Genomic DNA, 16,011 nt, shown 5'->3' with positions numbered 1-16,011 from the left:
TAGTCTCCAACACCCTTATAAAACTAATTTTCCCCATCTCTCTATACCGGCTTGTTTCTTCCTCCCAGAATTTTTGTAATCAATCTGGGTGGTGTTATTTTTTTTTTTTTCTTTCTCTTTTTTTTTCCCACACTGCTGTTGGATAAAAGATCCCGCCCTTGATTGAAATGGAATCTTCCACTATTGAGCGAGCCTTTGTTGAATGAGTCATCGGCTCAGCCTCTCATTGGCTGAAGCCGCCTGAGCCCAGGGGATTGCCTGGCACCGGCTGCAAGGACCCGCTCCATTCACAGAAACGCTGGCTCGCTCGCCGGCCCTTTCATTCACACAAACAGCATCTCATTCACATTCGGTCTGTTTTTTTTTTTTTTCCTTTTTCTTTTTTTCTTTTTGTCTGCTTCTAATGAAGAAGACCACGGTTTGGGAATGGTGGGGCTGACTTGCTTCAGATTGGAGGGGGACTCCAATCACCATCGAAATCGTCCGTGGGGTGCGCATCTGCTGTTGCTATGCGAGCTAGAGGAAGGGAGAAAAGAGAGTGCGGGGTGGCTGTTCAGCTAGGGCTGCCGCGCGGTTGGAGAGCGGTGGGGACGTGTTTGCTGCGCCAGGGCGGGCCTGGCGGCTCTGCGCTTTTTCGTCCTCTGGAACCGGCCTCACTTGCACGGCCGCCACGGGTGGCTCTCCCTAAACTCCCTTCCTGGGGCTCCCAGAAAGCCTGGGAACCGCACTGCCTCCCGAGATCAGCCCTGGGCGTGAGAAGACTCAGGGTGACCTGCTAGTGTGCTAGAAGGCAAATGCATTCGCTTGCACAGAAGTTACCAGGAAACTTTGACAGCGATTGACTTCTCGGTGGTGCAGGTTATCTGTCTTAACACATGAGGCCACCTGGTAGAGGCCACCGAGGAAGGGCTCAGTGGGTCTCAGAATCTTGGTCAGACCCTCGGGGAGGCTGTCGATGTCCTATTCTCCCAAGCGTCAGGAAGAAGGCCTGTGCGTGTCACTGCAAGCCTGGGCCCGACTCGCAAGGAAGAGGCCATTCTTGCTGTGGATTTGATGGACAGTTAGAGCAGCCGCATTTTTTTTCCTGCCTGACTGCAGGGCTGCAAGCAGCAACTGAAGGGACATTGAAACGGATTGGTAATGCTACTAAGGCATGCTTCCAGGGCTGAAACACATTCACTTGGAATAAAACTCAAAACGCGGCCCTCTTTCTCTCTCTCTCTCTTTTTTTGGCATGGATTTCTGGAGCCTGTTGCCGCTCAGCAGAGATGCAGGTTTTTTTTTGAAGTAGATTTTTCAACTGAACCCTAGCTGAGTACGGCTGCTGACTGCTGTAAATTATTAGGGAAGACCCCCTCTGAGCTGTACTGAGAAGAAATTTCTGTGCTGATTTTTTTTTTTTTTCGTGAATTGGTACAGGAATTGCACCGCCACAGATACATGGCTGCTCTGCTGATCTGAACAAGAAAAGCAAACCACAGGAAACTGACAGGTTTTTTTCTTTCTTTCTTAAATATTCATCTGCTGGTGAAGGGTCCCCCCTCTTTTTTTTTTTCCTACTTAAAATTCTTGCTACTTTCCAAAATCAGGATTCATCAGGATTCGCCTTGAAGACTTCTTTAAAAGCCTTCGTCACATTTGAACGCATCCCTGTCAGACACTTCTGGGCTTCATCCACATGAGCTGAGCAAGGGAAGAGCAAGCCATTGCACGGAATAATGGGTTGCGGAAAGTTCAAGAGATCATTTGACGGGACTGGATTTACCTTTGGCACAGATGCGGGATGGGGAGGGGGTAGGTGAAAAGGCAAAGACTGGAAGGAAATATCTGCGAAGGTAGAAAAAGGAAATTTGAGAACTGATTGGCTGTAGTTGCTGTCAGCGGGTGGATGTCGTTTTCTTCTCTCTCTTTTTGCTACAGGAAGTGATTTGCGGAGCTCACCGAGCCTTTGTTGAGAAGGGTCTCCTCAGAGTGAGTCACGCTTTTGCTGGGAGCAGCCCCGTGCAGCTGGCCGCTCGCTCCATCAGCCGCAACTATGACTTTTGCAAGGCAAGCGTTCCACCCCAACCCTCGGTCTCCAGGGCCCGCGCTGCGTGGCTGCTGCTCTGCTGCCTTGTAACGGTGAAAAGGGCTCGGTCGTCGGCCTCGGCTGTCCCTCTCCGGAAAGGCTGTCCTGGGACTCGGGCTCCTCGTCCCGCTCGGGGGACCGCGGCTCGTGTGCTATGCGCGGCAGTCCGCGCCAGGGCCGGCAGCAGCAGCGCCCGGGTGGATGCGGCGAGCCCACGGAGGGGCATGCTTCCACGCACCAAGTACAACCGCTTCAGGAATGACTCGGTGACATCGGTCGATGACCTTCTCCACAGCCTGTCGGTGAGCGGCAGCGGCGGCAAGGTCTCGGCGGAGCCCGCGGCGAGCCCCTACCTGGTGTCGGGCGAGGCGCTGCGCAAGGCGCCGGACGATGGGCCCGGCAGCCTGGGCCACCTGCTCCACAAGGTGTCCCACTTGAAACTCTCCAGCTCCGGCCTGCGTGGCCTGTCGTCGGCCGCCCGGGAGCGGGCAGGAGCGCGGCTCTCGGGCAGCTGCAGCGCGCCCAGCCTGGCGGCCCCGGACGGCGGCAGCGCGACCCCCGGGTCCCGCGCCCCGGCCGCCAGCATGAGTGCCACCAGGAAGAGCCGGGCCGGCGACGAGCCACTGCCCAGGCCCCCTCGGGGCGCGCCGCACACCAGCGATCAGGTGCTGGGGCCGGGAGTCACCTATGTGGTCAAGGTGGGTAACCCGAGCACACTGCTGGGTGGGGGTCTCGGAGACAGGGTGCGGTGGGGAGGAGGAAGTCAGGGCTGGGGACAGATGTCATTCTCTGAAGCCCCAGGGTTCAGGGACAAGCCCCAGGGAACACAGACGACAGTTGGATGTGAGGAAATAAGCCCTCCTTAGCCATTCTCTTGCTCGACAGGGCAAGGAGAGAATTAGAAATGCTCTGTGTGGGGGGGAAAGGGTGAACTGTCTGGTCACCTCGCATGGAGCCTGCTTTCCCCAAGGCACCGTTGTTGAAGCATGCTTTGGTCACCTGGCTTCATCAGATGTCCCTCTCTCCCTAGAAATCCATCCCTGAGATCATGGTCTGGCCTACTTGAGGTACACTTGTCAAGCCTGGCAGCCAGCCTTCTCCCCGATGAGCGATGTCACAACTTCTGTGTCCTCCCCTGGCGGCGGGGTGGGCCATAGTTACCCCCCAGAGCAAGAGCAACCAGCTTCTAGAGGGCAGGGCAGGAGACACTGCCTTGCTTCCTATAAAAGATGGGTTCTTAGCGTCTTACCCAGAAAGATTTTCTTTGGCTCTGAACTGTTTTGGTTTACAGCCATGGGGAGCATTTGAGACTATTTTTCAGGATGATAAAAGTCTTACCTTTTCATGGACTAAAGAGGGAATGAGGTTGTGGCTCTTGGACCCACCTGAGGGAAAGGAGCTTTTCTTGTAACACAAAAAATGATAATAATTTTAAAGATCCCAACGTAATTGATAGAATCCCCGCAGCTCTCAAGCGTGCCAAGGCCTATAAGGTACCCAGCACAGCTCAGCCCATCTGCCAAGTGCTCATTTCTTCCAGCCAGACCAGCTGCAGCAGACACAGCCATGCTTTGCCCAGATGAGAGCCAGGAGAGAGACCAGGGGCTCATTTCATCGTGCCCCCCCCCCCCCAATGCTCTGCCCCAGGGCACTGCTTTTTCGGTTGAAGTAGATGCTCTCTCAGTCACCTGTGTCAACAAACCTGTGGGACAGACGTCTGGCCTGTAAGCGGTAGTTGCAGATCCAATTTAAAACTTCCATAGGACACTTCTTCAGATAAAATGTAGCATCTTGGCAGCTTGGAACCAAATTCCCTAAGGGGTGCACATTATCTTTGACTGTATAAAACGCATGTAGGGAATGTGGCCGAGGACCTCCCTCTCTTCAGCTTGCTTTTAATTGGTCCTCTCAGCTACTGAACACAAATCACATATACTGTCACTATACTTTCACAAAGGGGGCACAGATCAGCATAATATACGCACATCCTGTTGCGTGTATCTCAGGAAAGGATGACTGCTGATCATTTAACTGATACGTCCAGGGCCCAAAGGGCAAAGCCAACCCGATAAGCAAAGGAAAGCCAACACTGATAACCTCGGGATTAAACTGTGCCTGGAATGTAGTCATTACCTCTGGTAGTCTCCTAATTGCTTCTTCTGCTTGTTTCTGTTAAGCTTTTAAAAAATAGGTAAATAGAGCTTGGGTAGAGCTGTTGGGGTACGCACCCCATAGAACGTAGAGGGTTGCTTTCAAAATGAGGGACATTTTTTCAAACCCATACTTTAAAAGAACCATTTGACTTGGTGTCAGCTGTACCGGTGCCCAAACAGTAGGTCAGTGAATCTGGAATTTGAATATTCAGCCAGACAAATTAAAATGGTATTTTAGGGAGAAAAATCACTTTAATGAAGGCTTTGCCCTTGTGAGATGACGCCACAGGACCAACATAGGAAGATAAGATAGCCTGCTTAGCCTGGGATCTCTCTGTGGGGACAGTTTTGAGTTATCCCAGTGTCAGCAGCCGTATATCCAGGGCCAGAAAGCTGATTGGGTCTACTCAGAGTCTATGTGTGTCCCCAGGAAGAGGGTACAGCAGTGCCCCAGAGGCACCTACACATAGAGATGCAGGCACCAGTGACCCACACTATAGTGACCCAGTTGTTATTGGCCTGGTTGTTTATCCGCAGCTGTGAGTGTTTATGCTCCTGTGAGCATAAAGCCAGGGGTGGTTCCCCGCATCTCCGGAGAAGTTTGAGATCACACAGAAAGGAAGCCAAACAGATACTAAGGGACAATTGCAGTCCTTGTGTGCATAATCACGTGGCCCTCTGTCGGCACATGTGAGCAGATTTCCCACATTGTCATGTTGACTTCAAAACCGACTAGTTTTATTGAAAAAACCCCACAAAACTAAAAAAACTTCTTACGGTGGTGTTTATCTGATGGTGTTATTGATGAACGAAGAGTTCTTCTGGAACCTTCAAAAGCCTGCATCTTAAACCCGGAACTCAGTTCTAAAACCCTAGGGTTTAGAGTTTGTGAAAGGACTCAACTCCTTTCTATACACTTGTTTTTCTAAGTTAAAGAATGCCCCGGATGTTTTCTAGATTTCTGGAAAAATCCAGCACTGCATCATCACACCCGATCTATGAGAAGTACTTCCTGGTAGGTGGCAACTGGATGTCATATACAGGAGTGATAACTCCGACACGTCAAGTTCATCTACTTGAGAGGGCACTGTGGATACTGAAGCTGGGTGGGTTTTGATTTGTTTCTGTGGGCAGCTGCTAACGTTGAAGAAGTATGAGAAACTGGAAACTAAAAAAAGTTCCCAACCAACAGGATTCCTAGCTCCCTGCACATTTAACCCATATTTTCTGCCACCCTTGAGCCTGCTGTTAGTTTATCCCTTTCTTTCCATAAAAAAGCACCCCTCTCCCTACATGCCCAGACAGGGTCTTAGTATCCCAGGCTGGCTTTGAACTTACTATATAGTCAATGATGACCTTGAACTTCTGATCCTCCTGTCTCCCTCCACCTCTGTATGGAGATTGCAGGTGTGAGTAGCCCTGTCTGGTCCCTGGAGATCCCCTGGTGCTGGGGATCATACCTGGGGCTTCCAGCATCCTGGGTAAGCACTCTGTGGACTTAATGACAACCTGAGCCTGCTGTTCAATAAGGGTGGGTGGGGGGCTTATGCACTCTGGAGGGCTCAGCTTTAGACTTTGCCAGCCAGGTCTCAGTGGCAACACTACGTTACACCTCTGTACTGGCTAGTTTTGTGTCAACTTGACACAGCTGGAGTTACCACAGAGAAAGGAGCTTCAGTTGAGGAAATGCCTCCATGAGATCCAACTGTAAGACATTTTCTCAATTAGTGATCAAGGGGGAAAGGCCCCTTGTGGGTGGGACCATCTCTGGGCTGGTAGTCTTGGGTTCTATAAGAGAGCAGGCAGAGCAAGCCAGGTGAGGCAAGCCAGTAAAGAACATCCCTCCATGGCCTCTGCATCAGCTCCTGCTTTCTGACCTGCTTGAGTTCCAGTCCTGACTTCCTTTGTTGATGAACAGCAGTATGGAAGTGTAAGCCGAATAAACCCTTTCCTCCCCAACTTGCTTCTTGGTCATGATGTTTGTGCAGGAATAGAAACCTTGACTAAGACACCCTCTAAGTATTCCAGATACATGCTTAATTGTGGTATCATAATAGAGAATGAACAACAAGCCATGCCCCGGATAGACAGAACGGAAACCCTGACAGCTGAGAACCATGAACTGTCATGATGTGCCAATCTAAAGCTTGCTCTCTATTTGGATGTAAGGGTCGCTGGAGATGGCTGGAGATAAAGGAGAACAGTTCTGTGGCTCCCCACCTGTGTTGTGAGAGTGGCTGGCATGGGGCTCTCTCAGGCTGCTCCTTCTTCTCTTTCCTAGTTCCAGTGAGGGAGACCTTAGACAGGAAAGCTGGTCTGAGCCCGGCACCGAAGAGCCGTTGCAGACAAGCAGGTCTAAGGCCTGGTTTTGGAACTGCTTGGTGGCTGCAGAGACAACAGTTGTGGGCTGTGAGACTGTGGTCTGCATCAGGCCAGCCGCTGGCCCCAACATGGTCATCAAAAGAAAGGCTCTTTCGAACCACATTTTAAAAGGCTGAGAGGGGTTGATGTGCTGAGATGTGATCCCATTTAGGGCAGTCCCAAGTGCAAACTACCAAAATAAGATCAAACAGAGAAGAACGGCTGAGGTCCTTGCACTGAGCGGTGCACACTGTGGTGCACCCAGGGAGCTGGCAGCCTGGGCTGCTCATAGATCCTGCTGACCCCTCTGTATCAGTTTGTGCCATCATTTCTTTACTGGGGTGAAAATGATAGGGTCTCTATGGAAATGTCATTATTGGGAATTGACCCCAGGGCCACACACATGCTCAGTTAGAGTTCTACCACTGACTCCCCAGGCGTAGAGGAGGTTTTACCAACTGACAAGGAGGGAGTTTTCCTTGGTATGTTGGGACTGGTTTTCTTCTAGAGCTAAGTTTTTTTAAAAAATGCTTTTAAAATCATTTTTCTCTGGTTTATGAATCTAGTGACATCTGGAGTTTGTGAGTCATCTGTTTTATTCATTAATCTTCTATTTATCTTTATGGGTGGTTTTTATAAACTAGATTTATTCTGAAATTTATTCTTAAATTTTGACTTGACTCATCTACAATGACATCCTTTTCTTACAGCTTTATTTTTTTAGTAACTATGGGTAAAGTTCATGCAAACCCGTGCTTGCCAAGTCCTTATGAGTCCACCCAGGACCTCAGACGGTGAAACTAACTGGATTTTTGTTTTGGTTCTAGATGAGTTGAACTTTAAAGGTTGATATTTTCTCTTAAAGTTGTTTAACCACCTTGGAATGTGTAGCTTGCATGCAAATACTGCCTAAAACATTTGAACGATAGCTTTAGAAACTCTCATGACGTTGATGGTTAAGTTCTAATTTGGTCTGGAAAATGTGTTCTCTCTTATGTGACATAAGTGTTGATTTGTTAAATGAACACACTTGCCACATATCTATACTTATATCCCACTGCAAAGTACATACATGTGCCATATACCACACACATCATATACATATATACCTCATATCCTACACACACACACACACACACGCACGCATGCACGCATGCTCGCGTGCACACACATATGCACAATCTGTCTAAAGATATACTCATACCACATACACATATACAAACACACTACACCACACCACACATGAAAGCACAACTCCATACCCCATACAAGTTGTTATAACTAATTAATATACACATACACCATGCATCATATATGTGTACATCTGTACATCCCACATATACAATCACAGATATACACAAATGCCACATACCGCATATACACACCACATGCTATGTTACATACACTTATTCACACACTGTAGAGATATGCACATGCCATATATATACATACATATACTACATATTATATACATATACACCACATACCTATAGGTATACACACATGTCACATACTGCACTCAGACTCAGAGCTTACATCACATATATATGTGCCTTCCATTGAATATATATATATATATATATATATATGCTACACACTGTATCATAGATAGTACATATCACATACACATATACTGCATAGATATACACAAATGCCATATATTATACATACACATATACAGCACGTGTCACAAACATACAACCCTCACACTGCATAGATATACACATGCTGCATCTCTCTCTCACATACACACACACACACACACACACACACACACACACACACACCACATACACAGTGCTTTCATACATGCAACACATCACATATCATATATTCACACACAAGCTCCTTTCCATCTCTGCAACCCATAGGTGAACAACCAATGATATTTCAGATTGGGACAATCTTCATTCTCATTCAAAAAGCCAAATTTCTAGAAATTCCAATTATCTAGCATGTCTCGTTTATATTCATGCTTAAGAAACAAGTCACCCGGGATAAGCTATCAGTGAGACTTTGTCCTGCACAAAACAGACCTGCCTGTGCATCAGGTTTTACCTGTCCACAGATGCCTGTGCTTTGAAAGGTTGTATGATAAGTAACCTTTAAGCAAAGCCCTGGTGACAGAGAAGTTGGCTCATCTTACGAGCAGTGCTGAATTGTGGCCTTGGCATGGGTTGCCATGCATCAGTATCTGGGCTGGCTGGTGAGAGGCAGGGTAGCTCTTTACGGACTTGAATGGTCGGTTCATTTCTCTAGACTACATTGTCCTGCTTTGGAGGTTGTAACCAGGAGGCTGGACTGATAGAAATGTTGGAATCATGATTGGGAGGGTTCTGGTGCTGACATCTGACCCCGTTGGAAAGATGGGCCTGTAACAGGCACTGCACCCTCAGAAGCACAGTTGCCTGGGTGGAAGAGGGCTGGCCTGCTGTGCTGGGCTTGACACCAGTGCCAGCTGGGTGGGAAAGTATGGTAGAGACAAGAAGGAACAGGAGAGCTAGAGTACTCATGGAAACGGACAAGGAAGAGGTGGAATCGTTTCATTTACAATGGGATCATTATGAATATATGACTGAAATCTGTGAATATATAAGACTGAAAGAAATGGCCAGGTGTGCATATATCCTATCTGGAGAGGAAAAAAAAAACTTGTTACCACATGAAACCTCTGATATTTGCTGGATAAAGGATATCATCCAGGTAGGAGACACTGAACAGGGATAGACTGTTGAGTGGGGGGATGTTGCCCACAGTAAGTGCACTGGAATGTATACTGACCTCTCGAGTGTGTGTGTCTCTGTGTGTGTTTGTGTGTGAGACTGTATTTTAGCATGTATACTGACCATGTGTGTGTGCGTGACTATAGTCTAGCATGTATAGTGACTATGTGTGTGTGTGTGACTGTACTCTAGCATGTATAGTGACTCTGTGTGTGTGTGTGTGTGTGTGTGTGTGTGTGTTTGTATGTGTATGACTCAACTGAAGGATAGATAATAGCCACGGAGTATGGTTAACTGCATATGAGGATAGTTGACGTTTGTGCATGTGTGAACTATACATGCCTCCCAGTGTGCTTGTGGTAATTATTGCTTTCTTGTAGTGGCAAAGCCAGGTCATTTTGTGCTACTTTGATTTACCATCACCTTTTCCCCACCAAAGCGACAACATTGCCAAGAACCCCTGTTAAGCATGTTTACCCCTGCCCACATTATCTCACGAGAGATTCTTTCCTGCATGTTCATTTCTGAGTTTTGAAATAATTATAATGCAATGTTAATCTAGCTGGAGTTGAGGGGTCAGAGCATCTTCTTTGGATCACTTGACTTCCAGCAGTGTGTCAAGAATGGGAATCTGGCTTTCCGCAGTTGGGGTCACATAGTGTGTTTTCATACCCGTCAGGGGAGTCAGGAAAGGTATGTTAGGTGCCTCTTAACCCTCCTGTCACCCACAGGAGATGGCTGTTACTATTCTCTGGGAGCTCACGCCATCCTGGCTTCCAGCTGGTGCTCTTTGAGGGGTCAGGATTCAGAAATCGCTTGTCACATCCGTGGGTACATCATTCCCAGGATTCCGGGCTTAGGGATGTACTGTGCTGTCCCAGGGTTCACCAGACAGTGAGATCTGGGTTTCTAGCCATGATTTCCAGATCTTATGAGAAACTTACCAGGCACCCTGAATCTGCAGAAAAGGCATTTCGAGGAGATAGCTTGGGAAAGGGCCTTGTAGTATCCATGAGAGCTTCTGGATTCCTGATCGCCCAGTAGCCATGTGAATACATTGGAAACCCCTTACAGTCAAGGTATTCTGAGAAAAAAGTTAAAATAACTCATTGTTCTAGTGCTGAGGACTTCAGATGTGAAGCCACAATAGGATGTCTCTGGAAATGTGTTCTTGTTCCAAAGAGGAAACCTATACCTACATCACAGAGCCTTCATTCCCTTCTGCCTATTGAGGAGGGGGAGAAGCAAAGTATCCATTCAAAAGTGTGTGTGTGTGTGTGTGTGTGAGTGCATGTGTGTTAATGTGTGTGTGTGAACGTATGGTGTATATTTGTATGTGTGTGTATGTGTGAGTATGTGTGTATGTGTATGTGTGAGTGCATGTGTATGTGAATGTATGTGTGTATATTTGTATGTGTGAGAATATGTGTGTAAGTGTGTGTGTATGTGTGACTGCATGTGTGTGTGTATGTGTGTGAGTGTATGTGTGTGTATATGAGTGTATGTGTGTGTATGTGTGTGTATATGTGTGTGAGTGGATGTGTGTGTATATGAGTGGATGTGTGTGGATGTGTGAGTGTATGTGTGTATGAGTGTATGTATGTGTATGAGTGAGTGTATGTGTGTGTGTTCACATCCATGTGGGAGGATACATGTTCCTCAGCTTCTCTCCACTTTATTTTTCGAAATAGGCTCTTTAACTGAATGTAGAGAGCACTGATGCAGTTAGACTGGCTGGCCAGTAAGCCCCCAGAATCTGCCTGTCTCTGTCTCCCCAGCCTCAGAGACCACAGGTGGATATCACCTTACCTAGTTTGTATTTGAATGTATGAGCTGGGTCACCTTACCTGGTTTGTATTTGAATGTATGAGCTGGGTCTCCTTACCTAGTTTGTATTTGAATGTATGAGCTGGGTCTCCTTACCTAGTTTGTATTTGAATGTATGCGCTGGGTCAAATGCAGGCACTTGGGAACAGGCACTTCACTATCTGGGCACCATCCCAGCCCCTGTCCCAAGTGGGAAGTTTATTTTGCCCCAGCTTTTCAAAGTCCCTGGAACTTGGTCTTTACTTGGCCTCAGGTCGGCCATGCTACCTGCTGGGGTCATTCTGAGAAACTCCATCTGAGGCTCCTGCAGACAATGACTTTAATACTGTGCCTTTTACTTCGCAGACATTAACTATTTATACTGCCAACATCCCAAACACAAAACGCCTGTTAAAGAAAAAATATTAAAAATCAAACCAAGTGTAACGTGTTACCTCACCATACGTTCATGTGTATGGGGTTGAGTGACCACATATGGAGGCCTTCGAGACTGTCGAGTAAATGCTTTTTTTTTTTAAAGTAGACTCTCTTGGGTATTTTATCACAGTAAGGGAAAACTGACTAACACGCATAGAGCTGTGAATAGAAGTCTGTGTGTGTGCTTGCATGCATGCATGCATGCCAGAAGTTAATATCAGGGCTTTTCTTCAATTGCATTTCGCTTTAGGTTTTGAGACTGGATTTCTCAATGAACTTGGAGTTTGCCAGTTCTGCAGAAAGCCCCAGGAATTCTGCTGATTCCACCTCCACAGTGATAGAATTGCAGGCGTGCACTGCTGTACCCTCTTTTAATGCAGATTCTGGGGGATGGATCGCTGGTCCTCATGCTTACATGGCCAATCCTTTACCAACTGTGTTGTCTTCCCGGTTCAGTGTTCCCAGGTCTGAGTCCTTGGTTCCTGAAAGTCTCCAGGCTCTGATGGCTATTGACCCTGGGAGCAGCGTGCATGCCTTCCTGGCATCACCACATGATTGGCAGCAAGTGTAGCAGCAGAATGTATGGCATCACGTGTGTTAGAGCGACAGGGTCACCCCAGGCATCCAGGGAGTGTGACCACTAAGATGGAAACCCCATGATGTTTTCCCTCTAATTTGCAAGTATCCATTAAAAACCGATAATTTGTAGATGCAGGTTTCTCATTTTGAGATTTGCTCTTGCAGCACTTTGGAGATGGCTCCGTTGATAAAGTAGCTCTCATTGCAAACATGAAGACCCCAGTTTGACCCAGAACTCACTAAAAACACCAGGCACGGTGGCATGTGTTTGTGATCTCCAGCTCTAGGGAGGCACTGGATCCCCGAGGCTTTCTGGCTAGACAGTTTAGCCTTCTTGGTTATTTCCAGGCCAGCAAATGATCTTGTCTAAAACAAACAACAAACAAACAACAAAAAAACGAGACTGCATGGTGCCTGAAGAAGGACACCCGAGGTTGAGTTCTGGTCTCCACACACATACCCTCCCAAACATAACAAGCACATTTACTAACGTGTGTGCGCACGCACACACGCACACACACACACAAGATGTACTTCTTATGAAAAGTTCAATAAACATTTCTGACAGCTGTTTCTATTTGACTTTGACCCAGTTAATGCAAGCACAATCAGAAAGTGGAACTACTCGGAGGTGGGCAAGGAGCCTGGATTCTGAGATGTCTACCTATTGTCCCACTGTCCATGTCCATCTGTAGGAGAGAAGCAGCAGGTGGCTGCTCTGCTCTTTCCACCCTCTCCGAACGCCGGGGGCTGAGGGTCCCGGCTGGTCTCTGAGTTGGAAGGCCTTCCTTGTTTAAGGACTTCACTGTATGAGAAACTGCTGGCACCTCTGCCTGAAGAACAGAGCTGTGGTTCTTCTCGATGAAGTCACACCTCCTGTAATGAGCATAACCTTTTTTGCACAGTGACATATTAACTCAGGTGGGAGAAAAAAAAAAGAATTCCAAATATGGCTACTTGGGGGGAGTTGTTTTTGCTTATGGATGGGGGTCACTTGAGCAGTGTAAAGGTGGCTACACCCGTGAAGAAAATGGCTCTCCCAGCAAGATTAACAGTTAGGTGTCCCTCATCCCTGGGGAGGGTTGTGGTATCTTGAGCCCTTGATGGAATGTTGATGGCCCCATCTAGTGTACAACCCCACGGCTGCTGTGAGCCCAGTGGCCATGTTACTCCAGAAGATAGCTTTCACAACATTGTTCCCTGTCTTCTAGCTTTAATAAGATTTCTTCCCCAACTTTCCCTGGGCCTTGTATGGAGTGATACAAATGTCCCACTTAGGCCCAGGAACTTGACAGTCATTTATTCTCAAAACTTTAACTAGTTATGGGTGTTGCTAGTTTACAGCTGTTGCTCAGTATAAAGAGAAGTTTCTCTGGATAGGGTGAGAACAGCAGTAATCTATAGGTGCAAACATAAATATTTACAAGGCAGTTTGACAGTACGGCCACTTAGCAAAAGCAATAGTAGTAGGTTCCCCGCTAGGCCTATGAGTTCCTGAGCCATGGGCTTTTGGCCAGTGTATTAGTAGTCAGGGATCTTTAGAAAGATTGAACTGATAGATTAAAAACCATATATGCATATATATATATATATATATATATGCATATATGACTACACACACACATGAATGGTTTTATTAAAGTGGCTTACAGGCTGTGGTCTGACAATTCCAGTGATGCCTGTTTCCCAACAGAAATTCTAAGAATTCAATAGTTGTTCAGTCCGTGAGGCTGGATGTCTCAGCTGGTCTTCAGCATGCACAGGAATCCTGAAGAAGCAGGCTCTAATGCCAGTGAGGGAATATGGACTTGCCAGTGAGAGTGAGGGCAAGCTGGCAGAGAACAAGCATCTTTCTTCCATGACTTGATACAGGCTCTGACCCAGATTTAAGGTAGGTCCTCCTACCTCAAATGATCCAATCAAGAAAAGTCCCTCACAGGTGTGGCCAGCAGCTTGGGTTTTTAGCTAATCCAGATGTCATGAAGTTTACAATCAAGAATAGCCATCCCAATCAGGGTTTACAGTACTAGGCCTTAATTGTCTTTTGGAAACTCTCCAGGGTTTTTTCTTTTGCTAAGAGATCTGCAACCCCATCATCTCACTCTGCTTTATATCCCATAGCCATGAGACCATGCTCTGATATGCCACAGTCATTAGATCATGCTCTGACATGCCACAGCCATGAGACCATGCTCTGACATGTTGCAGACATGAGGCTAATGCTCTGAAATATTACAGCCATGAGACCATGCTCTGACATATTACAGCATGAGACCATGCTCTGACATGCCACAGCCATGAGACCATGCTCTGACATGCCACAGCCATGAGACTATGCTCTGACATGTTGCAGACATGAGGCTACTGCTCTAACTCTGTTTCCATGCCCAGCCCTGTTCTACATGCTATAGATGTGAGCCCATGTTCTGATTCTGTCTCCTTCTCTGTAATGTACTCTCTCTTCTACCCTCTCTTCCTCCTCCTCTGCCTTTACCCCCTCCTCGTGCACTAGCTCCTAGGTACACATGTCCCATCCACCTTCCAGATTGTTCCACACTATTCCCCAGGAAAACCATTTTTGAACTCCACATTTCTGGTGCCAGTATATATGTCCCTGGCACTTCCTCTCCTCCCCAACTTGGCACCAAAAGAGCAGGGAGCAACTCTAATAATTCACCAGCTTATCCCCAGCTCCCAGCACAGCCTCCCCCAGAATGGGAGCTTTTTAAGTATCCATTGAACTGGAAAACTAATTTGTACATTGACAGACCAATAGAGCAATGGGTAGGAAGGGATGACAACTCAAAAACCACCCAAAAATGAAACAGAAGAGAGTCTAGCCGCTGCATGTCATGTGGATGTGAACAAGAGAATTGATTGAGGGAGGGGCTGGGGAGGTGGATCAGTAGGTAAGAGTCCTTGGTCTGCATGCCTAAGGACCTGAGTTCAAATCCTCAGCACTCACCCAAAGAACCAGGAGTGGATGCCTATATGTACAACGTCAGCATTAGAAGGGGCAGTGCCTTAGAGTTTCCATTGCTGAGAAGAGACACCATGACCAAGGCAACTCTTGTAAGGACAATATTTAATCGGGGCTGGTTTATAGGTTCTGAGGTTCAGTCCATTGTCGTCATGGTAGGAAGCATGGCAGCGTCTAGGCAGGTATGACGCTGGAGGAGCTGAGAATTCTACCTTGTTCCGAAGGCAAACAGGAGAAAACTGGCTCCCACGTGGCTAGGAGGAGGGTCTGAAAGTCCACTTCCACCATGACACACTTCCTCCAACAAGGCCACACCCATTCCAACAAGGCCACACCCACTCCAACAAGGCCACACCCTAATAGTGTCACTTTCCAGGCCAACCACCACCCAAACCACCACTGGAGAGACAGGTAGATTCCAAGAACTCGCTGGTCAGCAGCCTAGTTCAAAGGGTAACCTTGCAATCCATGGAGAGACACTGAGAGAGTAATAGAGGAAGGCGTTCCTGCTCAAGACCCCACATCCACATTCATGGAAGTGTGCACAGTCATGTACTCAGACGTTGCTTTGGCTGATCTTGGTCATCAACTTGACTGGATCTAGACTCAACTAAGAAAAAAGCTGTTGGGCACTCTTGTGAGAAATGTTCTTGATCAGGTTATTTGAAAAGGGAAGATCTACCTTTAATAGGGGTGACACCTTTTGGTAGCAGCCAGATAGCAGGGATAGAAGAAGGAAACTTTGTTTCTTGTCTCCTGGCCAGTTCATCTAACCCTGTTTGCAAGTTCATCAAACTATCCGACTGTGGCTGTGGCTGCGGCCGACACCTTCCTTCCCTGACATCAGAACCCAGTGTCCTTAACCTCCCAGGATGGAATGAAGACCAGCAGCCCTCTTGGCAT

At 47.3% G+C, this 16,011-nt stretch overlaps 1 protein-coding gene across 1 annotated transcript in view; it reads left to right on the top strand.

Moving 5' to 3' along the window:
* Positions 1 to 285: 285 nt before the first annotated feature.
* Shc3 (src homology 2 domain-containing transforming protein C3) overlaps positions 286 to 16,011 on the top strand; it is a 146,063-nt gene continuing 130,337 nt past the window's right edge. Inside the window, exon 1 of the mRNA NM_009167.5 lies at positions 286 to 2,766. Within this exon, the coding sequence (NP_033193.3) occupies positions 2,293 to 2,766 (474 nt within the window). The 5' untranslated portion in view covers positions 286 to 2,292. The remainder of the gene's footprint in view (positions 2,767 to 16,011) is intronic.

Source organism: Mus musculus, chromosome 13, assembly GCF_000001635.26.
Source record: "Mus musculus strain C57BL/6J chromosome 13, GRCm38.p6 C57BL/6J".
Taxonomy (NCBI): Eukaryota; Metazoa; Chordata; class Mammalia; order Rodentia; family Muridae; genus Mus; species Mus musculus.
Note: the sequence above shows the minus strand (reverse complement) of the source record. Positions and strands in the feature narration are given on the sequence as shown.